General features: G+C 33.8%; 1 protein-coding gene across 1 annotated transcript in view; it reads left to right on the plus strand.

The window, feature by feature from the left end:
- The first annotated feature begins 4821 nt into the window (after positions 1-4821).
- The window catches only part of LOC123659766 (sodium-dependent neutral amino acid transporter B(0)AT3), a 30737-nt gene continuing 10090 nt past the window's right edge, over positions 4822-25468 (plus strand). The window contains exon 1 of the mRNA XM_045594943.1: positions 4822-5511. Within this exon, the coding sequence (XP_045450899.1) occupies positions 4822-5511 (690 nt within the window). The remainder of the gene's footprint in view (positions 5512-25468) is intronic.

The following is a 25468-nucleotide window of genomic DNA, read 5'->3' on the forward strand; positions in this document are numbered from 1 at the left end:
GAAGGCAAGGAAATAATAATGTTACCTGGTAATTAAAACAAAAGTACACGTATATTTCTTTTTATGAAGTAATAAATATACACATACCTATTTCAATAACAAATAAAATCATTAAATTATAGTTCATAGTGCATATAACCTTTGCATATTCATGCAAGCTTCATGCTATTTTAAGTTTATACAACACTACTGTAATATGAATTTTATCTAGAAATATTTTCTATTTACACAATTGCTGGGTCTCTTTGTCGGGTTGGAAGTGACTCAAAATTATTTAGCTATACTTACATTAGTTTAAGAACTTAGTTATTAAGGTTAATTAAAAACTCAGCTATTTACAAAAATAGATACTTAGATATAGTTTCATTACTTTAAGAAGTTAGTTATTAAGGTGGTTAAATAAAAAAGGTTTAACATTTTTTGCTTTCTAGTTTTTTCGGCGATTTAATTTTTTGTTAAAAAGTTTTTATATATAATTATTTTCGATATAAGTATTTATAGACTTCCAGCCTCTACAACTTCAACGAAGCTGATATCTACATACAATCTTATCTGTTCACTATAGTCTATTCGCGTTAAGAAAATAGTGTCTAATCGCTGTCACTTAGACACGTCCCTTGAAAAATCGAATGCGATAATAGCGATGGCTCACTATTCTCTTAACGCGAATAGACTAAAATCACTACACATATATATTACATTATAGGTTGTATAGTTGGGCAATCAGTTTCTGTATTAATAAACATATTGTCAGTATATGAGTCTTTTTTGCGTGTGTTGCTTCGAAAAGCTAGAACTTACTGTGATTATTAACAGTGAAAATTGATTTTTAAAGCAGCATTCTTATTTTATTGAACATATATTTATCTATTACAAATATATAAAAAAAATGGGAGCAAAATGTAGGGGAAAAATATGTTTTTATTATACTACAATATTCAATATTCGGTATTTGGAACAGTGCCAAATTATTGCTGGAGGTTGAATAGGTGAAGCTATATTTCCTTTCGTATTTTTATCCGATGGCCAATATAGGAACAGTATTGTATATGTATATTTTTATTTACTTGTGTTTCTTAGTTATGTTTGTATTAACAATTATGTATTTGAAGACGACGCTCGCACAAATAATTGATCCTATGAACGTATTAAATGAAATGAAATGAAAAGACATTTATTTGTGACACACACTGCTTAGAGACACACAACTAATACAATGACAATATAACATCAAAAAATAATAGAAAAAACAAAACAATCATTATACGAGTAGTATGAATAAAATATTTTTTTTACATTAAGAAATAAACGAGAATTTCCTTGTTAGTAAATTCCATGTTAGTTGTGAGGGAATTCTATGGAAACTAGAACAGGTACTCATTACACATATCTATAGAGGAAAAGATGAAAAGTTGTTGGTTATTAAATAAAACCAAAGCTATTACCAAATAGCTACCTGGGATCCAAATAGCCCAGATAAAAAACAAATAAAAATTGTATATAAGTTTATAAATTAATTTACTACAAATATATATTACTGACAATGACATTAGCCGGTCCTTCCTCTCTTCTGTCGTATGTATATTCGTATTTTTATATACTATGTTTATATATATATATGTAATATGTATATGTATGTATATTTACGTATTATATGTATATATTATGTATGTACACTTCCATGCCGTCTAATTCTTTAGTCATTTCCTTTTCATGCTAGAGGTTGTCTGGAAGAGATCGCTCTTTTAGCGATAAGACCGCCTTTTGTACATGTCTATATTTTCTTTTTCGGTGTAAAATTTTCCTCGGATAGTGTACAATAAAGAGTATTTGTATTGTATCGTATTGTATGACAATTTTGAAATTTCAAACACACAATAGTTTACAATAACTTCCCATACAATCCACGTTTTTTATTTGGAACTTTCAACAGGGTGTCCAGTAGGATATTGACCCGGTGACGTAGTACCGGAAATACATACAACAGCTTACAACAAATACCAGAAAATTATACCGACTGCGGCAACGTGTCAACATATAAGTAACTACTATATGATGTAAATAAATATGAATTATGTAACAGTGTAGTGTTAAAACTTAATAGTTTTGTGATGAGAGATTATTAGTTCAAATATATGTTTTGCCACAGACTTAGTTATAGCCTAGTAAGACTCATTCACCTTGCACCTAGCTTTTTCGCAAACCACTTCGGATACTTTTACGAAGCACTGGTTAAAAACTATAATCTAAAAAATAAAGCAAGTTATAATTGTATATTTAGCATGCTATGGCATGTCCATCTCTTTACATAACAATTCTGGCCACGTAAATGAGTATAGACACGAAAACGGTTTATGTACATAATATATTATTAGATCATACGGAAGTCGTGTTAGATATTTAAGTTTCTTGTACTTATATCAGTATTAGATAAGAACATTTGAAGTTTAGGTTTAACAAAAAAAATCATCTTTACATATGCATTGACCTGCATCTTAACTTATCTAAGGTAATTTTCCGAGTGAGGTATATGCGGATATTTGTTTGAAAAGCTACAATTTAGTATAATATATACTCTTTTCTCACGTAGGAGAAGTATCAGAGCTTAATCCACCCCCCACAATCCCTACTATATGTAATGATCGCTATCAGGTGTACATGATGACACAACCGGAATCGACGGCTTAACATGCTTTCAGGGGCACGGTGGGCAGACCCGCAAGGACTGCACAAACATCCAGACCACGGCAAACATCTGTATGGCCAATACAAATGTTTGTCATGTGCGGTTATCGAACCCGCAACCGCCAGCGCAACAGCTGCAAACCAGTGCTGTGACCGTTGCGTCAACACGTCGTCGCTCGAATATGAGTAAGGTTGCTAACAAAAGCTACGCGTATAATAATTGGTGCAGAGGCGTTTCCATTAGAGCCAAGACCATTCCTTTACAACAATGTTATTTACCCTCCTGCTAAGATCCTCCTGGTAAGTTTTTTTTTTTAATTAAGCTCAGTAGTGAGTTACTGGATATGCTTATTTCCAGCAGTTAACGAAAATAGAGTGATAAATATAATGGATTCACAAAGACATTTGTTAATTTAATTGAATTACAGCCAATTATACAGTATTTTTGTTCGGCATACGTATATAATTTGTAATAGGATAATAATACCAATTTCGTACAAAACTTAAAATAATTAAGGCGCAAAAAATACGTAAGATCTAGGAAAATAGTCCTAGTACATGAAAATGTTATAAGAAGTCTCGTATGTTACCGTTACATCAAATGAACGTTGTGTTTCGCAGTTTCGCGAATCGAAATTTTTGTATAATATTCATATAAAAAGTTTGTAGGGTAATAAATATCACCTTATGTTATAGGTTAATAAGGATAAACGTAAGCCACTAAAAGTGGATTTTTTTTGGTATCGCAGTGGAACCCATTTACGGGTGATATCCAGGATGCCCGGGTAGGCATTCCTAGACCGTATCTCGGCTTCAGCACTTGGGGTTGCAATACCGACCAAAACCCCTGCGGCAAAGCCTTCAGCCGCTTTAATTGGAGGGTCCCGGATCTGCAGGCAACAGCTGACAGATCTCTCCAGGGACAGGCTGGCCTCGGCGAAAAGGCCAGACTTCTCCTCCATGGGGACTCTCCAGCTCACCTCTGAACAATCCCGACGACGCCGTGTGTAGCAGGACCGGGTTCCCATCCCGGGCCGACAAGGGCACAGGGGCGTTACTGGAGGCGCATTAAGTAGCGCCTCCTACGCACCCTCGTTCGTCGCCTGCGGATGGAGGCCTCGTTGGCGGCCTCCTCTCTCATCCGCTCGTCATTCTCCTTCTGGGACATTACTGTCTCGCAGAAGGAGACCATCGCCTTCCAGGACTCGTCGTCGCCGAACATCGCGGTGATGACGCTCGACAGTGACAAGTCCCCTCCGCACTAAAAGTGGATGAAGTAGCATCGTTTAGCATTGTTATTAAGTAGATATTACTGACGGTCACCAACCTGCCTGCCCAACGTGGTGACTATGGGCAACACACATGAGTTCACGCCATCTTTTGCACGAACTTGTGGAGGCCAATGTCCAGCAGTGGACTGTATTAGGCTGAAGTAATGAGATATTACTGAACATTTGAGCATACACTTTTCCTTTGTTATTAAGCTGTGGATAAAATGTATGAATTATTTTCGGATCCTTGTGTAATATAAAATAAACAAAACAAAAATAGTTCCATACTATTCATTATTAGATGAAAAAACTTACCCGTCATCCGAGCGAAGTGGAGAGAGCAACGAAATATAAATGAACGCATGTGACTGAAGATTAATGGTCAAAGGAATAAAAAGCGTTTATTCTTGGCTACCTATTTTATAAAGCTTTCTTGAATCGCGCATGCGCACACAGCTAGGAGTTCCCTCACCCCTTATCCAATAGTTTCCCGCCAGTGACGTCCGACACCCTCATCGGCCGACATTCCGTCAAATTTCGTTAAATTAAAAAAAATCTCTTTAACCTTTGACTTGTGAACCAATCATATCGTTCGTGTAGTGTAAATAAATCGTTCTAAGTCGGAAAATATTAAATATGTCACGAATTAAATTCGAATCGATAAGTGTACATTTACGGCATCAAATAAAGGAGTCCATATTAATCACGTGCCATTTACTGTTCTCTATTATGTGTCATGACAACGAAAACGAAGCTTATTGAAGCTTAAATATGGTATGATAATAATAAGACAATAAATAGATTATAAAATAAAAATTAATCAATTTACTATATACATTAGAATTGAATATAAAATCAATTGAAAATGGCGAACACAGCACACTTGATGAGGCGGCAGAGTTCTCGAGATTTGTACGCGCAGCGTTCGTTAGACAGAATGGAAATGAAGGAATTGAGAGGTCGCTTGGTGACCATGGAGAATGGTCACCCCATACACCGTACTCATGTTATGTACGGCGCTACAAACCAGGCGTTTGAAGATACTAGTCCTAACAGGCGTTCGTCTGAAACGCCAACGAGTAAAGCTAGTTCTGGCGACGATCGAGGCGAACTCAAGCCAGAGGGTGTCGAAATCGAACGTGAATCTTGGGATAGCAAGTTGACTTTCCTCCTTGCAACCGTCGGTTACGCGGTCGGATTAGGTAACGTTTGGAGATTTCCATACTTAGCGCAAAAAAATGGGGGTGGAGCGTTTTTGATCCCATACTTTGTGATGTTGGCAATTGAGGGAATACCAATATTTTATCTAGAACTGGCGATCGGTCAACGTTTGAGGAAGGGTGCTATCGGTGTCTGGCACCAGGTGTCTCCATATTTGGGTGGCATCGGTATCAGCTCAGCAGTTGTGTCATTCAACGTGGCTCTCTACTACAATTCTATAATAGCCTGGTGTTTGTTCTACTTCGCGCAGAGTTTCCAAGCCGAGCTGCCCTGGTCGGAATGTCCTAAAAAGTATTTCAGCAATGGATCTTATACAACAGATCCGGAATGTGCTGTAAGTTCGATTTTTAATATTTTTTCATTTTAGTTTTAATTAGTATAGACTGAATGTCCCTTTTTATTCTTAATTAATATAATATTATATAAAGTTCTATATACAAGATAGAGGCTGGAATTAAAAAGGTTTTTGTACTTTTACATTATTTTAAAATTATTCGAAATCAGAATCGGAATAATCAATCAATAATCGGAATAAACGGAAAAAGTTTAAATAGAATGTCTTTATTATGTGATAGACAACGAAGTATTACGAGTATATACGGGAGTTTTTAAATGAAAAGTTTATAGTCTTCTTTTTCTTCTTAAGATTCATGAATCAGCCTGTATCATTTCACTGCTGGGTATAGGCTTCTTTCTCCATGTAGGAGAAGAATCGAAGCTTAATCTACCGCGCTACTCCACTGCGGATCGGCGAATAATATATCCTTACTTTAACATCTGGTAGTCATCCAAACCGGAATATTGTAGAAATATAAATATCCATCCTGAGCGGGAATTTAACTAGCAAGCCGCCGGTGTTTAAGCGCTAACATGGTACATGCAACCACTGCACCAGATCGATTGTTGTTTTTCTTCTTATTTCGGAGTAAAGGCTAAAAGCCTTCTTATCCTACGGTAAGAAGCCAAAACTGGTGGTAGATTTTAATCCTCATATTATTAGTGGACTTTATATTTTTTAAAGTCAGTCGAATAGGGTTTTGAAATAAAGAATTTTAAAATATAATAAAAAATAAATATACAAAATTTAGATTTAATTTAATTAAGTAATTTTAAAACGCAATAATGTAGGATTAAAAATGAGTTCCAAAATCCATAATTGGTAACAAAATAACGATCATAAAAGCGACAAAAATGTACAAATATTTTACGCTCAAGTAATATCGTTTATTTGGTGTTAAACTCTGCTAGAGGTTAGAATCGAAAAGCTTTTAAAATTGATAACTCGTTTGCAGTAAAATACTTGAAATAAAAATATTTAGCAACGATAAAAAAAATTAATTTGGTGAGTCTTAGAAAAGTTGAAATTATTGAATTGATAGCAAACCTTAGTGTTTTTTTGTTGCTATTTTTTTTGTCGTGTTATAAATAATTATTGACATCGTCACGATTTTATTAGGTACGTCTATATAATATCATATAAATTCAACACTTATAATTCTACCACAAAAATATAAAGTTGAAAAATATAATATAAAAGAAAGTTTCGTTAAATATTTCCAATAATTCAAGAGGCCAAATGTAAATTACTTATGTAAAAACGCTCATAAAAAGGCTAACTTTAATTAGAGTACGCAGTTAATTCAGATGAGGCTAAATTGAGCGCTGAACTTTGGTATTCTTGAATAAAGAGAACTTAGAAATGGTATAACGACTATAAATTTACGTCTACTTTTTGAGTAAAAGAAGTGTCTTAATTATGGTTGGGAAGTTTGTGCCTGGGGGTCTATTTTATATTTTGCTAATTACTGGTCAAGTTTATTTTACACAAGTTATTAATAGGGTTATCAGTAGGCCCTTAGGATCTGTTTCAACACGAACTATTACACAGAAAATAGAAAAATTAAACTAAATAATAAAATACAAAAAGTGAAGGCAAACAATGAATTAATGAAAAGAATTTTTATTTTTATTTTACGCTGTTATTTATTAAGCTTCATCTTTTGGATTCAAAGGTTTTGAAGAGAATTATTTGACGAAAAAAGTGGAACTTTATGGTACAACAAGTAAATCATAATTTTATTTTTATTGGATACAGTTGTACGTCAAATAGCTATATCAGGAACCGGAGTACTGCACCTGCCTTCAGAAATAGAAATATTTATATTATTAAAGTATTGAAAGTATCTTACGTAAACGTAAGTTTGAGTAAATATTACAAACATGAAAGTTCGTGAAAGTTTGAAGATAGATTGTGCGAGGATGGCCCTTTCACGCTTAAATAACTAAGATGCTTCAACTTGCAATATAATATGAAATGAATTTTTAAATCTATAGATAGATAGATAGAATAATAAATATATAGATAAAAGTTTGTTGTAGTCACAATATTTACAGCGAATAATATAAAAAAATAAAATAAAAAAATATGTGTATTTTGATTTTTTTGTTAAGTACTCAAAGCCAAATATTTTATGAAAGTAAATGCATCTATAGAAATAGAAATCAATCTTTGTATGTTGGTCTTCTGTAGGTTCCAAAATCATTGATCAGTTTACTTCATCATCATCATCATTCCAGCCTATTGCAGTTCACTGCTGGACATAGGCCTCCACAAGTTCGTGCCAAAAATGCGTGAACTTATGTGTGTTGCCCATAGTCACCACGCTGGGCAGGCGGGTTGGTGACCGTAGGGCTGGCTTTGTCGCACCGAAGACGCTGCTGCCCGTCTTCAGTCAGTATGTTTCAAAGCCAGGAGTTAGATGGTTATCCCGCCATCGGTCGGCTTCTTAAGTTCCAAGGTGGTAGCGGAACTTTGTTATCCCTTAGTCGCCTCTTATGACACCCACGGGAAGAGAGGGGGTAGCTATATTCTTTGGTGCCATAGCCACACGGCACATCTTACACAAGTTTTACTTGAAACATTGATATTTTGATTTAGATTTTAGATTTTGGGTATTCTGTGGGTAACCCTCCTGAGGGTTCCTGGTTATACACCCAGTGCGAAGCCGGGGCAAGTCGCTATTGTAAAATAAATGAACTCTTCACGGCGAATTGATACAGACATTTTTAATTTCGAAATTCCCACGGTACTTAACAGAGCACAGCTAACTAATATAAATGTTTAATTAATAAAACTTTTTTAATCTAAAATTTTTTTTAATAAATAAGTTTTGATATTTATATTAAAAATAAATTTTGTGTATCTTAAATTACAGATTGTTATAGCACAATCTTTTCAGTAATTAAACGTTATTAAAAATAATTCGGATTTCAAAAATTTCTATAAACTTTTCAAAATGAAAAAAGTTTTGAAGTATTTTAAGCAACTTTTGTTTAAATTTTATTTGATTTTCAATATACGTAATTTGTGTCTATGTACTCGTATGTATTATACTTACAAGAATGCTAGCTGTTGTCTACGGCTTCTCTAGCGTGAACGTAATTATTTTTTATTTCGAATATAATCAACTTTTCATTTCATAAGAACTTTCTACAAGGTATTAGAAAACTATAAAAAAGATGAATATAGTCGATTTCAAGTTATGGCGTGACCAAGGGAAATAGGAATTCATTTTTTGTTTTCTATATAAGTATATAGATAGGGGGTTAAATGGAAAAAATTTTTGAATCCTTGTACGACATAGCTACACAATCTGTTACAATGTAGTATACAAAAGAAATTAAATTAAATTATTTACTGCATTTTTTAACACGAGTTGATTTTATTACTTTTAGGTTAATTAAAATAAAAAAACGTTTTATCGTCATGAAAGTAAATAACGTTAAAAACTAAATAATGGACATTGTAACAAACAAAGAAAATAGCTCAAATTGCTTCACAATACGAAATACGTTATGAATTTGTATTCCATTATTTAATATTTATTTTATCATTAGTAAAATGGTATACTATTTTTTTAATAAACCAATTTTTTTTAATTTTCTTTTATACAAATCTAAGAGAAACAAACAGAAACAAGAATATCTAATTTTTTAGTGCCGTCGCGTCGTTCGGTAATTATGTACATACATACATTTCGGTGATCCATTTTTCCACCTGTTAGTAAGCGATTACCGTAGCTTATAGACGCCTGCAACACCAGACGCATCGCAAGCGCGTTACCGACCCAATCCCCAATCCCCCCAGGAGCTCTGGTCACCTTACTCACCAACAGGAACACAATACTGCTTGAAAACAGTATTATTTTGCTGTAATCTTCTGTAAGGTCGAGGTACTACCCCAGTCGGGCTGCTCCATATTTTGAGCAGGAAATTCCTACTGTGTCCTACCTCAGTTGTTTGTTTAAATGCGCTAATATCAAGAACTATTGTTTCGAATTGAAAAATTCTTTATGTGTTGGATTATAGCCTATAGCCCCTGAGGATGACTATAGGCTATTTTTTCCTCAAATTAACGCATGTGAAACCGCAGAGCACAGATAGTAGACTATATTGACGAAAGAGGAATTTGATCAATTTCAAAATTATAAGAGAGGCCTATATTGAATACTGAAAGGATCTTTTAATGAATTAATTGATTTATTTTAAAGTACTCATTGAAACGTAGTTTCGTAAACCTTTTAATAAATCAATCGTCTTTATTTTATCGAGAACTGGATTCAATTAATCAGACATTAAAGGACGGGACATGTATATGTTATTTATGTACCTTTTTTAAATATTTATGAAAGTATGAACAATAATACTATGATTAGTTGAGTTTCAAAATAAAAATTAAATTACTTTATTTTAGGAATTATATTGTACACGTGTATTATATATTTACGGTATAGTATATCTACTTTGTCTTAGTTTGTATAATGTCTAAAATTTTAATATTTTGTAAGATGAAAGAATTTCGTGATGTTATAAGTGTAGCAATTAAATTAGATCGAAATTGAGCCTAGCCTGTTTGACTGATTGTGGATAACGCTATTTGACAGATGACGGTATCTATCAGATAAAAGTTTTTCATATTTCATTCTTTTTTACTATATTTGTGGGTAGTAATTGTTTATTAATGAAGGAGAAATAGGTCTTATTAGCTCATTCAACCTCCTGTATCCACAATTAATGAAACAGCCCTAAGAGCCATGAGCGAAGTTAAAACGCTACGGCGTAGCAACCACAGTTACAAATGTATTTGCGACTTTTGTTCAATTAAGCTTATATACACGAGTAATTTGTATACTTCTAGTTTAAACGGTTCAATGTACATAGTTTCTCGACTTGTATATTGGTGACCTTATTTCCATCTGTAGATGTGTTTGCTGTAGAAACGTACTTATTACAATTCTGTACAGTTCATTTTTGCTTTTGCATTCTTTTGAATATTAAAATCATAACTTTATAGCAGTTATTATATTTTATATATCTTTTATAACTGTCTTCTAGGTTTTATTCCGACTTCCAAAAAAGGAGGAGGTTCTCAATTCGACTGTATTTTTTTACGTATTTTACCTCTGAACTTTTTAGTGGGTGAACTGAATTGGATGACTTTTTTAACCGACTTCCAAAAACGGAGGAGGTTCTCAATTCGACTGTATTTTTTTTAATGTATGTTACATCAGAACTTTTGACCGGGTAGACCGATTTCGACAAATTTTGTTTTAATCGAAAGGTGGTGTGTGCCAATTGGTCCCATTTAAATTTATTTAAGATCTAACAACTACTTTTCGAGTTATATCTAATAATGCGTTTTTACTTGACGCTTTTTTCGTCGACCTACGTTTTATTATACCGCATAACTTTTTACTGGATGTACCGATTTTGATAATTCTTTTTTTGTTGGAAAGGGGATATCACTAGTTTGGTGCCATGATAAGGAAACCAGGATCTGATGATGGGATCTTAGAGAAATCGAGGGAACTTCTTGAAAATCCGTAATAACTTTTTACTGGGTGTACCGATGTTAATAATTTTTAATTTAATCGAAAGCTGATCTTTGTCATGTGGTCACATATAAATTTTATTGAGATTTGATAACTACTTTTTGAGTAATCTTTGATAACGCGTAGTTACTTGACTATTTATATTTTTCGTCGATCTACGTTGTATTACTTGTCGATGTAATTGAAGTCGGTTTTTTTTTCGTTTGCCTGCAAACACAATTATGTAATTGAAAGAGTGTGGTCCCATTTAAATTTAATAGCGATCTGACGAGTACTTTTCGAGTTATATCTAATACCTGACTATTTTGTCGTCGACCTACGTTGTATTATACCTCATAAGTGTTTACTGCGTTGACCAATTTTAATGATTTTTATTTAATCGGAAGATGATGCTTATGTTGTGGTACCATTAATATTTTATCAATTTTGACGACTACTTTTTAATAATCTTTGATAACGCCTATTTACTTAGAAGGTTAGTTACCAAATTAAATTTCGGATACTATTATTATTAGTACCTGAAGCCAGTCCGCAGCAAAACCAAGTAGCATCTTAGGCATACGTGTGTATAAAAACAATCTAACAATAAAATATGAAAAATTCAATATTTTCTCGAAATAAGGTCTCAGGGATAGCGGTCTCTGAGACGAATTGATTAATATTCACCAAGAGTCTTCGGTATGATACGTGCGTAGACGGTGGGATATTTTCTTAAATCGAAGTTTTGATATTCCCGACTGGTAACAATATTTCATATAAAAATGTTTTATACGTATTGTTTGCTATTACGTGTTCTTTATTCAAAAGATACGCTTCGATAAATATCTGTACAATACACATAAATATATTTGTATGTACGTAAGAATATGTTTAAGTAAGGAGCTATGAATATAAATTTTACATTTTATTGATTTTTATATTTCTTACTAGCTGACTCGGCAAACGTTGTCTTGCCGCTAAACGCTATTTTAAAATAGGGGTTGGTGGTAGGAGGGTGAAAATTTAGGGTTGTATGTATTTTTCAACGCCAAATCATAATAAAATAAAAAGTAAATAATTTATCTTATAATTTAAAAAAAAAAATTGGAGTGGACTACCCTTAACATTTAGGGGGATGAAAAATATATGTCGTTTGATTCTCAGACCTACCCAATATGCACACAAAATTTCATGAGAATCGGTCAAGACGTTTCGGAGGAGTTTAACTACAAACACCGCGACACGAGAATTTTATATATTAGATAATGTAAATCTGCCCTAACATGTTTTCTTTTACATTTTGAGGTCAGCTTGTAGGTAACACTCTATTTCTTTAAGTCATAATTTTTGCATACTACATTTTGTATAGCTTTTTTACATCACTAGGTTAGCAAATAAGCGTACAGCTCACCTCACGGTAAGTGATTACTGTAGCTTATTAGACGCTTGCAACACCAGAAGCATCGCAAGCGCGTTGCCGACCTTACCCCCAATTCCCCTAGCTCTGGTCACTTTATTTTTGAAGAGGATATTTCCTGCTGTGTCTTATCTCAGTAGCTTAATAAATTGAATGAATTATCAATATTCAGGCTTTACAGTAATAAATAATTAATAAAATATATAAAGCTTTAAGAGGTGGGTTCTTTCGGTTTTTTCATATTACGAGACTCCAGAGGCTTAGGCTTTTCCGAGCTTACGAGCTTTTGTAAGGTGCAATGTGCGATCATACCATTTCTCATATCAGCTTGCTTGGAAGCTTAAGGTTTCATCATCACTACTTAAAGAAAGCCGTTATGCAGTTATATATATTAGTTTTTTTATAGCAAATTTTATTAGCATTATTCCTTTGCAAAAAAGTAGGTATACAAAATATATTTTTTTCATCGCGGCAAATTTTGAATCTCGAAAACATGTCTGGTTTGTTTTTTTTTTCTGAATGTTTTATTAAAATTCCAAAAACTGTGTATTCGACACCATTCCACACAAATTCGATTTATGTATACAATAATCGTCTACATATATAGTTTTTGGACTATAAATATATATTTATATATAACATATAATTACTGGATTACACGTATTTCGTATTATAAAATGATCCTTTAGGTACCCAAAGTAAGCACTAAGTTGAATTAATTTGTTATTTTTAAAAGGATATACTAAAAGAAATTATTACTGTACGAGTCATGTCATCATCAAATTTTTTTCATGTGACATTTATAACAATCGTTTGAACATTACGGAACACCACGACACTGATAAATAAATGACATTTTATCGATCAATGGTGTTATTAGCCTACATCAAAAAAAGGATTAGAATGTACAATTTTATTTTTGTGTTACCCACACATTAGGAATTCTAAACATTTTTATTATAATATCAAAAATTGATCGGTGTCGTCTCCTGTCAAAGATTTTCATTGTAATATGAAACTTTGAATAGTTACGGGTTTCTGTAAAGAACTCACTATAAACGGCGCCACGGTTCGCTTAAACCGAATATAAAATCTATCATGTCAAAAATTTCGATCTAGCGGGTACATCGTTCCATAGCTTAATTGGCTAAAGCGCCGACACGGTCAGTCGGAGACGCGGGTTCGATCCCCGCTGCAGCGCTCAATTTTTGATATGATATTCAAAAATGTTTAAAAAGGATTAGGTTCTCAACTCGACTGTTTTATTTTTCTGATTGAGATATGGCGCGAACTTTTTGAGTTATCTCTAATAATGCGTATTTAATTCACTGTTTTTTGACTACCTCGTCAAACTTTCTCTTTGGACAAAAGAGTTTTCAACAACTATTTTATATTTAAAATTATGAAATTAAACGAGAAACATATTAGAGATTTAGAGGCTGTTATATTTCTGACTCTCATAAAATATATTAATACATTCATGTCTCTTCAAAACAAATCTAAGAATTAATTAATATCTATGTTTTGTCTCCGTACTTAATTCTATGAACTGTCCGGTGGTAATGCTAAGTCAGCGGAACAGTTACTTACGTAGGTACTAATCTACGACGAAGGGATGGTGTGCATGCATAACTACCTACGACATTTTATTGGTTGATGTAACACAACACATTTTTTATATATTTATTTATTTATCCTTATAAAAGTACTTCAAATATTCAGAAAAACAGTTTATGGTGAACTCATCTTTTATAGAAGTAAAAGAACTTTGTTCTATAGTCCCAACAATAAACAAGATTAACAAATAAATATTAAAAACGAAAAAAAAATTCAGTTAAAGTATAAAGTTATTACACCTACACAGGGATTTTTTTATTATTATTAAACATTTTACATATTTAAAATTCTCTCGGTCTCCGGTTGGGAGCTCCACTGTGCTTTGAACACAGATGTCCGTCCGGATAAGAGGTTGATTCTTTCGGACTACACGGCCTTTCCTGCAACAAGAGTTCAGGTAGGTTTTCCCGCCACGGTTCCCTAAATGATACCATAAAAAAAGCTCTTGCTACCATCGACATTTCTGCTCCTATCGATCCTACTGGAATTAGTCGCAATGATGGCAAGAGACCTGATGGATTGACGTTGGTTCTCTGGGAAAGGAGACCGGCCCTTTTGTGGGACGCAACCTGAGTTGACACACTTTCTCCATCTCATGTCAGGGAAACAGCCTTAAAAGCGGGAGCCGCAGCGGAAAAAGCTGAAACGACTAAACGGCACAAATTATTTGTCACTAATTTCAAATAACATCTTTGTGCCGTTTGCAGTCGAAACACTTGAACCTTGGAGTAGCAGTGCTAAAATTTTTTTTAATGAGATAACTCCTCGCCTTATTGCCTCCACTGGTGACAAGAGGGCTGTTGCATTTTTTCCCCAGAGAACCGGCATAGCGATTCAACGGGGAAATGCTGCCAGCATTCTTGGCACAATTCCACGCGGACATGATTTGTACCAAAACTGTCGGTAAATATTTAGTACTTAAATTGTTAAAAGTATAAAGTAAAACAACTTAAGAATGTAGATCGCGTCAACGGGTGTGTTACAGTAATTACAAATAAAAAAATAAAAAAAAAATAGAAAAAAAAAATGTAAACGACAAGGCTGATTGATCAATTTGGTATTGGATAACAATTTACAAACGACTATATTCAATAAAACGGAACGACGCGTCGCACGAATACGCGTTTAAAACGATTTAAAGAAATAAAATTTTAAAATTGGTGAAGATCATCACTAGTTCATATCTTAGAATATACCTATATATGTCATTGTTATTTATCTAAAATGTTTGCTTTAATATCCTGTTACCCACTGAGTTTTACGGAAATGCTTTGTGCAACAATATCATAAAGACGACTATTAGATTAGTTTGATATTATGACGCTTTTCAACATTTTTTTTTGGATTTTAAATTAATAATTATTTTCCGTGTATTACCATATACATTTAAGAATTTTATAAACATGATAAGTCTGCATCTACTTTTATGAAACGAAATCGTAATGATTACCAAACGAAAAAAAAAAATTGTTTCTGTCAAGAAAGCCTTAATTTAATTATAGGTTCATGTTCGTACGGGTTCGATATTACCCAACTGTCTCCTAATAATGTAGGTATTGATAAAGGACTAATACACATCAATGACGATCACGTTTCGGTCATCCGGTCTCGGTCCCGTAATGTGGGAAAATTGTATCATGAAAATTGACTTTTAGTGATAGTGTGGATGCTTCACATTTACTATCTGTACTATCCTACTAACTGTGTTATCCCTTAGTCGCCTCTTACGACACCTACGGGAAGAGAGGGGGCTATATTATTTACTGCCGTAACCACACAGCAGTCAAATTTACTTATCACTTAATTTATTAGTCACTTTATTATACTTAGTCACTTTATTTATTTATTTTGTCACATTTACTTGGCTAAAAATAATTTGTCAGATCGAGACTGGACGGGGAACAAAGCGGTGATCATCATTCTGAATCGTACTTCAGAATTATCTGCTGATCAACTTTTTATAGCCTCAGGGGCAGTTCAACTGAGGCAAGGTATAGCAGGATATCATAGCTAAACAATACAGGTGATCAGAGCTCCTGAGGGGATGGGGGGTAGGGTCGGCAACGCTTCGCGACACATGTAGTGTTGCAGGTGAGCTGTACGCTTATTTGCCGACCTAGTTGTATAAAAAATGTTAGGTACAAAGTCTGATTTTTTGTTACAAAAGCAGGATTTTATTTTTAAATACAACTTATTTAAAAAAACGTACACAAGCAAAATATTAACCATTAAGTATTTTGCTGCACCACGTATTTTTTTACACGCGTAACTTTTGAACAACTGCACAAAAGTGGATCTTTTTTTCTGTTTGTTACTGTCCAGACAAGGTTTGTATAAATGAAGAAAAAAACTTGCATTATGAAAAATAATATGGCGGTTAAAAATTTGGTTGACTAGCTAGTTATAATTAATTAAACCCAAGATATTGTTACATAATTTTTATTTATTGTAAGTGTCAAATAAAAAAGTATAACAATTTCATTATTAGGTACGAAATCAAGAAAATTGTTATATTTCTCTTTTTTTTTCTAGTAAAGTATCAAGTAAGTAACACACAGATGTGAAGTAACGTATTATTTGAGAAAAAATCCTCTTTAACCGTATAATCTTATAGGGTAGCCCTAAAATGTCGTATACCCTTGAAACTCGTTTATCCCAATTATATTAAGGTCAGGAATTTACCCAAGGGGCGTAGTTTTGTGACATAGGCACATTATATTAAAACAAGATGTTGTATAAAGTAATAAATGTACTTTTCATAATCTTTGTTGAAGGCGGGTTTTATAGCAAATTTTATGCTATTTATGCTAATTTACCTTGTGCAATTTTGTACATCACATATATATGTGTAAATATTTGTTTTTTTGTGTTTTCAACTTTTATTTCTAGCTAGCGACCCGTCTCGGTTTCGCATGGTTGCAAAACTATCACTTTTCCGCAAAATCATCAAAATCAATATCAAAATCAGCTTTATTCAAATAAGAGCACTTTCGAATCATCATTTTACAAATTTAAACTTTAAAAATAAATTATTATTTTTTAAAGTAAAGCTACCACCGATTCGGAATGTAGATTCTGCAGAAACTCCACAGTTACTGCTTTGAAAAATAATATATAAACTGTGTTTTAGTACAAAATTAGTAACATGTTGCATAAAATACAGCGTCACTAAGTTCCACAAATTTTTATCAACTAAACCTCTATTATATTAAACATATAAACCATCCCCTGGAATCACTCTATTTACCAAAAACACTGCATCAAAATCGGTTGGGTAGTTTTAAAATCTAAGCATACAGACAGCGCGAAGCGACTTTGTTTTATACTATGTAATGATGATAAATAAATCATTCTTTTTACTTCCGACTTTTTTCAGATGAATAATAAATATAATAACACAAAACTAACCTTGCGCAATAATGCAGAAACTCTCAACGAACTCGAACGAAACACAATAATATTAAAAATATTACTATAAGGTTTACTGAAATAAATTCTAAAAATAATTAAAAGTAAATGAAATAAAAAATGAACAGTAAACGTCACAGAAATGTAAGTGTACCTAACTACGAATAGTTCTCGAGTCGTGTTCAGTCGACCGATAATCTGCCCGAGGGCCTCCACTAGAGGGATGACGTTTTCTTTGTTTCACTCCTATATTGCTTTATCTTGTTTCCGAGCTCAGCATTAACGTTCATAGCTTTGTAGATTAACACTATATCTTATTGCCACTAATGAATTGTTTTTGAGAATAATTTTTTAATAGTTTTTTTGCATGTCGAAGGCAATAATTGATATTATAGATTTGAATGAGGAGATTTTTGTAGTGTTGATAGTGAAATTAAATGAAACAAATTCAATTTTCTACTACTTATCGACGTTCGTTATTTGTTTGCCCCATCCTTTAAAGTTCTGGGTACGGGTATTGTTTCGAACGACAAAAATTTTGCATTTATAGATAGACGAGTGGGTTTATTTTTGTGTGTGCGTGCGAGTGTGTGTGTGGGTGTAGTTATATAAAAATATATATGTTTATGGTTTTCGATTTTACCATTCTCTCTCACCTTCATAAGTTAATACACGAAGTACTTAAAATTCTTACGAAGATCCAATTTTTCTGAAACATGAAATTGGTGCACGCTAAGTATAAAACTGAATACGAACAAAATTTTAGATTCGCATAAAATTTAAAACTTTTACAAACTTGCAAAATCGTAAGTTACTATTCTGAGTAAATTCTTTCTCAATTCAAGACAAAGAAAATCTTTTAAACTATTTGTAATGAGAAATTGAAAGGCAATCTGAAAAAGTTTTGGTTAGCTTTCTTTAATTGTGATTTTATTTATAATGAGACTATAATGTAATTGTGTATTAATATTTGACTTTAATGTAAATTTTATACTCTTCCCTTTTTTAGAAAGCTAGATTTTTGTATGTAGCAAATTTAAAGGTCATAATAAACTACAATGCATAATAAAACTTTCTTCATAACGTTTTTCCTGTTCCTAAACTTTTTTTATATTCTGTTCTGACATGTTTTCGAATAATAATAAAGCTAACGACTTATTCAATTGTATGAAATTTTTTGTATGATTACAGATGTAACTCAATTTTTTTTTCTTAATTTCCTTGAGAAGTAGATTTTTTTTGTAATCATGAAATATTATGTTTCTTTGCAAAAACGTCAAAGTTTTTCCATAGAAATAAGGTTTTTTTTTAAAATATAGGTTTAATAAAAAATATACAGACACTACATATTGTTGCATTTATGCTTCTTTAATAAAGTTAGAGACTTTCCTTCTCGTGCTATTCTCAAGAGCTATCGAGGAGCTACTCCGTTTCCAAGGGCCTGCTTCACCTCTTTAAAAGCCTATAAGTAACTTTCGAACGAGATAATCTAAAACTTTTGGTTTCACGGGATGTGAATAGAATATCTATGAGATAACACAACATGTTATAAACTTTTGTCAGATAAATATTCGACTTTCACCAGCCATCGGTGAAATTAAGTCTAAAATCATTTTTGCATCTATCTCTTTCCTACTCATATTTTGTCGAGAAAGGATATTAAAAAAAAAAAAAAAACGACTGTAGACCACACGACTGCTGTAAAACTTTTGCAGTTGACATTACAGTAATATACGAAACGTAACTCTCTTTATATCGTCACTAACTTATATCTCGCTCTCAACTTCCGTTTGCCTCGCCCGATCACACTTTTCGTAATGCTCTCGTCACGCATTTATCAGCTTAAGCCTCAAGTCAAGCGTACGTATAGAAATTTTACTTCAAAAGTAATAATAATGGATATAAAACGTCACGCATCACCTCTAGCTTGTAGAGTACCAAAACTTGCAACCAATAAACAATACCTAACCACAACGCGGGTCAAACTGCGAATGAATTCTCCTATACATAAGCGAATACATTCTGTTATTATTTCTGCCTCCTATTATTCATACGTAAACCGTTGACCTACTTTTTTATTTTGATATACATATCGTTTATTTCCGTAAAAAATGGTTTAGAGGAAAATGGACAATAGGAAAACTGCGACTGTTTTATTTATTATAGTTTGTAAATATTTTTTTTTATATAAGATTTTAGATTAACATGGTTACTTCTATTACGAAAATTATTTGAAAATGGGATATTTACCATGTTTATTATTTTCGCTTAGCGGAGCTCGATATTTCGACATCGACTTCGAATGTTTTCACGAACATTCGATTCGTCATCACAAAGCGAAAATAATAAACATAGTATCCCGTTTTCGAATAATATTTTTTTAAAATAGAAATTTGAATGACGTTCAAATTATTATTATTTATTTACTTGCGATTAAGCAAAAGGCTAAAAAATTTTTTGAAATGGATATTTTTATACTGTGGCGTTGTATTTATCCCAACGAAAAATTTTTCCGTGTAAAAATATTTTTTTTTGAAGTGAAACTTCGGGGAGTAAGCTGGTAAATGCGTGACAAGAGCGTTACGAAAAGTGTGATCGGGCGAGGCAAACGGAAGTTGAGATGGAGATATAAGTTAGATAGAACTAAAGTGCCTATATCAGTGCATATCAGTAGGTAAGTCATAGATATGTTGAGTCATACATATGTTTCCTATACACCTTTCTCTAATACCTCCTTTATCCTTCTGTTTTTAATCGTTGAACCGTTCAATTAAGTTCAATCAAGTGTTAAATAACAATTTATTCTTCACTTTCTTTTAATTAAAAGATGACGTCTAGGAAACCAGTTGGTTAAAATACAACCGCTGGTCATCGCTCAATATCGCTGAGCTTAGAGATAATTAATCTTGATCAGACGACATTTTCTCGATTCAGCTAATAACACGAACAAAACGATATTTGACTTGGAACATAATATATAAATCGGTCAAGGCTTGATGTATTGTATGTAATATAATTGGAATATTTAGCAATTTTGTCAAATGCATTTATTATTATTTATGATTCATTAAAATTTTATTGAAGATTGACTTAATTATTAATCGTTAGGTACTTATTTATTAAAATATATTGTATACAAAGGTCTTTGGTGTATATGTATGTTTTATCTACAACAAATTAAAATATGACTAGCCCGTTGGCATAGTTTGTAGTGACCCTGCTTTTTGCTCCGTGGGTTGTGGGTTCGATTCCCACCCCGAGTCTGGGTGTAATATAAATATTTATTTATATATTTCTGTATGTATTATTTATAAGTATGTTTATCGAAAAAAAAATGTATTTATACCAGTCGGCTATTGCCTATAACACAAGCATTATCTTCAGGAACAGACGACCGTGTGTGTATTGTGTACACATATATATTAAAAAAAAAATTACAATTATAATGAAATATATATTATTTGTCGCACCGAAGTCGCTGCTGCTCGTCTACGGCCTGTGTATTTAAAAGCAGTAGGATGGTTATCCCGCCATCGGTCGGCTTTATAGGTGCCAAGGTGGTAGTGGAACTGTGTTACCCCTTAGTTGCCTCTTACGACATCTACGGGAAGAGAGGGGGTATATTCATTACTGCCGTAACCACACAGCACAATTTCTATCTTAATATATATAAATCTCGTGTCACAATGTTTGACCTCAATGGACTCCTAAACTATTTAACCGATTTTAATCAAATTTGAACACCGTGTGCAGTTTGATCCAACTTAAAAGATAGGCTATATTTTATTTTGATATATTATGTTATTATTCAGAAAAGAATAAGGTGTTACGAAGTTCGCCAGGTCAGCTAGTATTATATAAGTATTGTTCAAAAGTATATAAACTATTTTTAGACATAACAATAGGTTTAACACAAAAATTAAATTGCCAATCTTAGGAACAGATGGTTGTGTGTGTGTAAAAGATAAAAGATAGATTACAGATACATTTCTGTACATTTTATATTTTCATTATAATTATTAAAATATTTTGAGGTCTAATCATGACATTTTCTTTGATGTCTTAAGAGTCTATCTTGTTATGGACATAATTTATATTGGCTTGTAAATTGAAGATCTTTATCCTTAAAATTTTATTTATAAAAGCTTAGAAGGTCTATTTTTCAAGTGAACATAAAAATTGACTTCGAGGCCGTCCGCCCTTTGATGATTTTACGTTTTCGTGAGTTATATATTCAATGGAAATGAATCAATTTTACATTATTTTCTAGAATGATATTACCTCTTCTAATAACTTTAAATTAGGTCGAATAAAGGTTATGCGTATATTATATTATAATACTTAATTAAGCCTTTAGTAATTAACATTTTGTCTTTGTTTAATGTTCGTTTTTGCTCATGTTTGTTGAAAAAAAGGCTAGTACGACTAAGAATTCAAGAAAAATAAAATAAAATAAACGCCTGACACACAATGGTAACAACTTATTCGTGGGTAATATATATATATATATATATATATATATATATATATATACGAGTATATATAATGAGAGAATAAACAATAATTGCGTTTGCTCGCAAACGAAAAAAAAAAACGACTTCAATTACATCGACAAGTAAAACAACGTAGGTCGACGAAAAAAAGATTACTCAAAAAGCTGTAATCAGATCTCGATCAAATTTCAATGGAACCACAAAATAAATATTAGTTTTCGATTAAAATAAGAATCATCAAAATTGGTACAACTAGTAAAAAGTTATGAGGTATAATACAACGTAGGTCGACGAAAAAATAGTCAAGTAAATATAAATGGGACCACATGACAACCACAACCATTCATTTTAAAAAAATCATCGAAATCGGTCCACCCAGTCAAAAATCCTGAGGTAACATAAATACAAATAAATACAATTGAATTGAGAACTTTCTCCTTTATCGGAAGTTGGTTAAAAATAGGTCATTTATCATGCTTAATAAGTCTTTAAATGTCTATTAAAATTCCAATATACAGTAGCATGTAATTTTATAAATCCTGGCATCCGTCCAAAATCCATTAGTGCAGTCCAATGCCCGGTCGCAGACAATGCTATGTAGCTTTGACATTTACAGAACCAACGTCGTAGTCGCGTAGGCGTGGCTACGTATATAGCGCAGGCGACTGTTACATACAACTCGGCGCTGGTTCTATTTGCGTGGGTGAACATTTTATACTAGATCCTGAAATGCATTACGAAATACATTGAAAACTGGTTGAGTGGGCTTTATATATGTGATAAACATCTGAATTAAATATGAGGATTTAGATGCCTCTATTATTTGAAATTGTCAAAATGTGTTAACTAAGATTTTATTTAACATGAAGTTCCTTATGGGACGTTGCGGAGGGGTACCCTAGCCAGTAAAAAACGTCTGTAACGTTAAAAAAGCGTAAAGGGGGTAATAGACGTGCGAGTAAGTTCGCAAACTTGTGGCTCGACGACCTTTTTCGCTGGTATGTCACCCTAAGTACGCGTACTTTAAAACCGCTGAAGAAGTTCGTTGGCGATCCGACAAGCTTGAAATTTTGCTCGTAACCCGCCTCCGCACGTACGTGTGGCAGCATTGCAAGCCGCAAGCCGCCATTTTTAGCCAATTTCCAAAAAGAAGGAGGTTCTTAATTCGATTGTACTTTTTTTAATGTATGTTATCTCAGAAATTTTGACTAGGTGGGCCGATTTTCATAATTTTTATTTTAATCAAAAGGTGGTGTGTGTCGTATGGTCAATTTGATTGTGTTCTAACAAGTAATTTTTTAGTTATTTCTAATAATTGCGTATTTAATTGACTGTGTTTTCGTCTAGCTACGATGTTACTTGTCGATTTAATTGAAGTTGGTTTTTTTTGTTAGCGAGCAAACACAATAATGTTTCGCCAGTCCGTGGACGCGCAACGCAGTGTAGGTGTTTGAAAGTTTTGTTACTATTGATTGAGAAATTACTCACAATGAATTATTTCAGAACTTTGTCTTTTTTTGGTTTTTAAAATGTAATAGGGTAAAATTCCTCAACTACCGACATCAACTCAATTTTGGGGTTAAAACGGAGGACGGCAGGTTGACTAACTCATCACGAAATCTCCGAATCTTTAACAGCTCTCTCTCTCTCTTGTCGGTCCCTCATGTCTGAGGATCGTGGTCAGCATCAGGGTTGCATCTGGAGCGGATGATGTGCCTCCACCGGTCTCTGTCCATGGCGTCTCTTACGACCGTGTATAACTTAGTGGCAGATGAGTTCTTGATCTGGTCTACCCATCTCGTTGGTGAACGACCGCGCGATCTTTTGCCGTCCGTGTTCCCAACCACAATCAGTCTCTCCAGATTTTTTTTATCGCCTCTGCGCATCGTGTGTCCGAAGTATGAAAAAATACACCGTCGGCATATGGTGGACAACCTGGTTTTGATATGGAGCTGGGCCAGGATCGACGCATTAGTGCGTTTCGCAGTCCAAGGTATTCTCAGCATTCGCCTCCAGCACCACATTTCCATGTCACAGTCCATGTCTCAACTCCATACAGGAAGATAGGGAATACAAGGGCTCGTACCAGCCTGGTCTTGGTTCTGATACCGATTCCCCTTTTCTTCCAGATGTTGTTCAGCTGCGCCATAGCATCCTTTGCCATCCCAATACGCCTTCTTATTTCGGGGACTCAACTGCCGTCATTGCAGATTTGGGCACCTAGGTAAATGTAGCGATCGACGGTGTCAATGCCCGGAATGTTGAGAGTATCTTTTGATAGGTTTCCGGCTCGATCCACTATCATAACCTTGGTTTTCGTTCGATTTACTGCAAGCCCCATGTTTAGACTTTCCGCCTATGGAACAGCTCTCTCATGTCTTCTATGGATGTTGCGAGAAGAATGGTGTCGTCAGCATACCTGAGATTTGATAGTCTTTTTCCATCTATAGGAAAACCTTTCCTCCAATTTTCAATCGTCTTTCTAATAATGTACTCTCCGTATATGTTAAAAAGTGCGGGGGACAGACTACAACCCTGTCTCACACCTTTCTTTGTTTGGAACATACTGGAGCATTCCGTACCAATCCTGACGAAAGAACGGTTTTCAGTGTACAGATTGTGAATAAGCGCAACGAGGTGTTCCGGAGTTCCCATCTCAAGTAGCACACTCCACAGTTTGTCCCATTGGACGCAATCAAAGGCTTTAGTGTAGTCAATGAAGCATAGGACCACGGGGCCATTGAATTCTCTACTCTTCTCAATGATTTGCCGAACGTTGAGTATCTGCTCCCATGTTCCTCTGCCTCTCACAAATCCTGCCTGTTCTTCGGGTATTTGACGGCTCAAAAAGTAGTTCAGGCGTCGGTTAATCACATGGAGGAGGATCTTGCTCGCATGATATATTAACGCTATCGTCCTGTAGTTACCACAGTCTTTCGAAGAACCTTTTTTATGTAAGGTTATGAACACCGATTCCGTCCAGTCTTTTGGCCACCTTCCAGTCTTCCAGATGGTGTTACAAATTTCAGTAATCGCGTGCGTGCCTCACCGACCTAAATTTTGAAGTATTTCGGCTGTTATGGCATACTTACCCGGTGATTTCTTACACTTAAGAGCTTTGATGGCATGCTCAATTTCAGATGGAAGGATATCTGGTTCTTCTTCCGGCCATGAAATATTAGCGTTACTGGACTCTCCCGTGTATAACCCTGCGCAGTAGTTTCTCCAGCGCTCTAACACTTGGTCCATATTAGTGAGTAGACGCCCGTCTTTGTCTTCAATGGCGCAGGCTTTTGGCTTACGAGTTCCAGTTAATTCTTTTATTTTTTGAAAAAGATAAAAGAATTAACTGGACGAAGAGAGGGGGTAGCTGTATTCTTTAATGCCCTAGCCACACAGCAGGGATTACAATTGGATTTCAATAGTCCTCCTTTATTTTTAATTTTTTTTATACTAGCTCTACCCTGCGAGCGTTTCTACATTTTT

Source organism: Melitaea cinxia, chromosome 14, assembly GCF_905220565.1.
Source record: "Melitaea cinxia chromosome 14, ilMelCinx1.1, whole genome shotgun sequence".
Lineage (NCBI taxonomy): Eukaryota > Metazoa > Arthropoda > Insecta > Lepidoptera > Nymphalidae > Melitaea > Melitaea cinxia.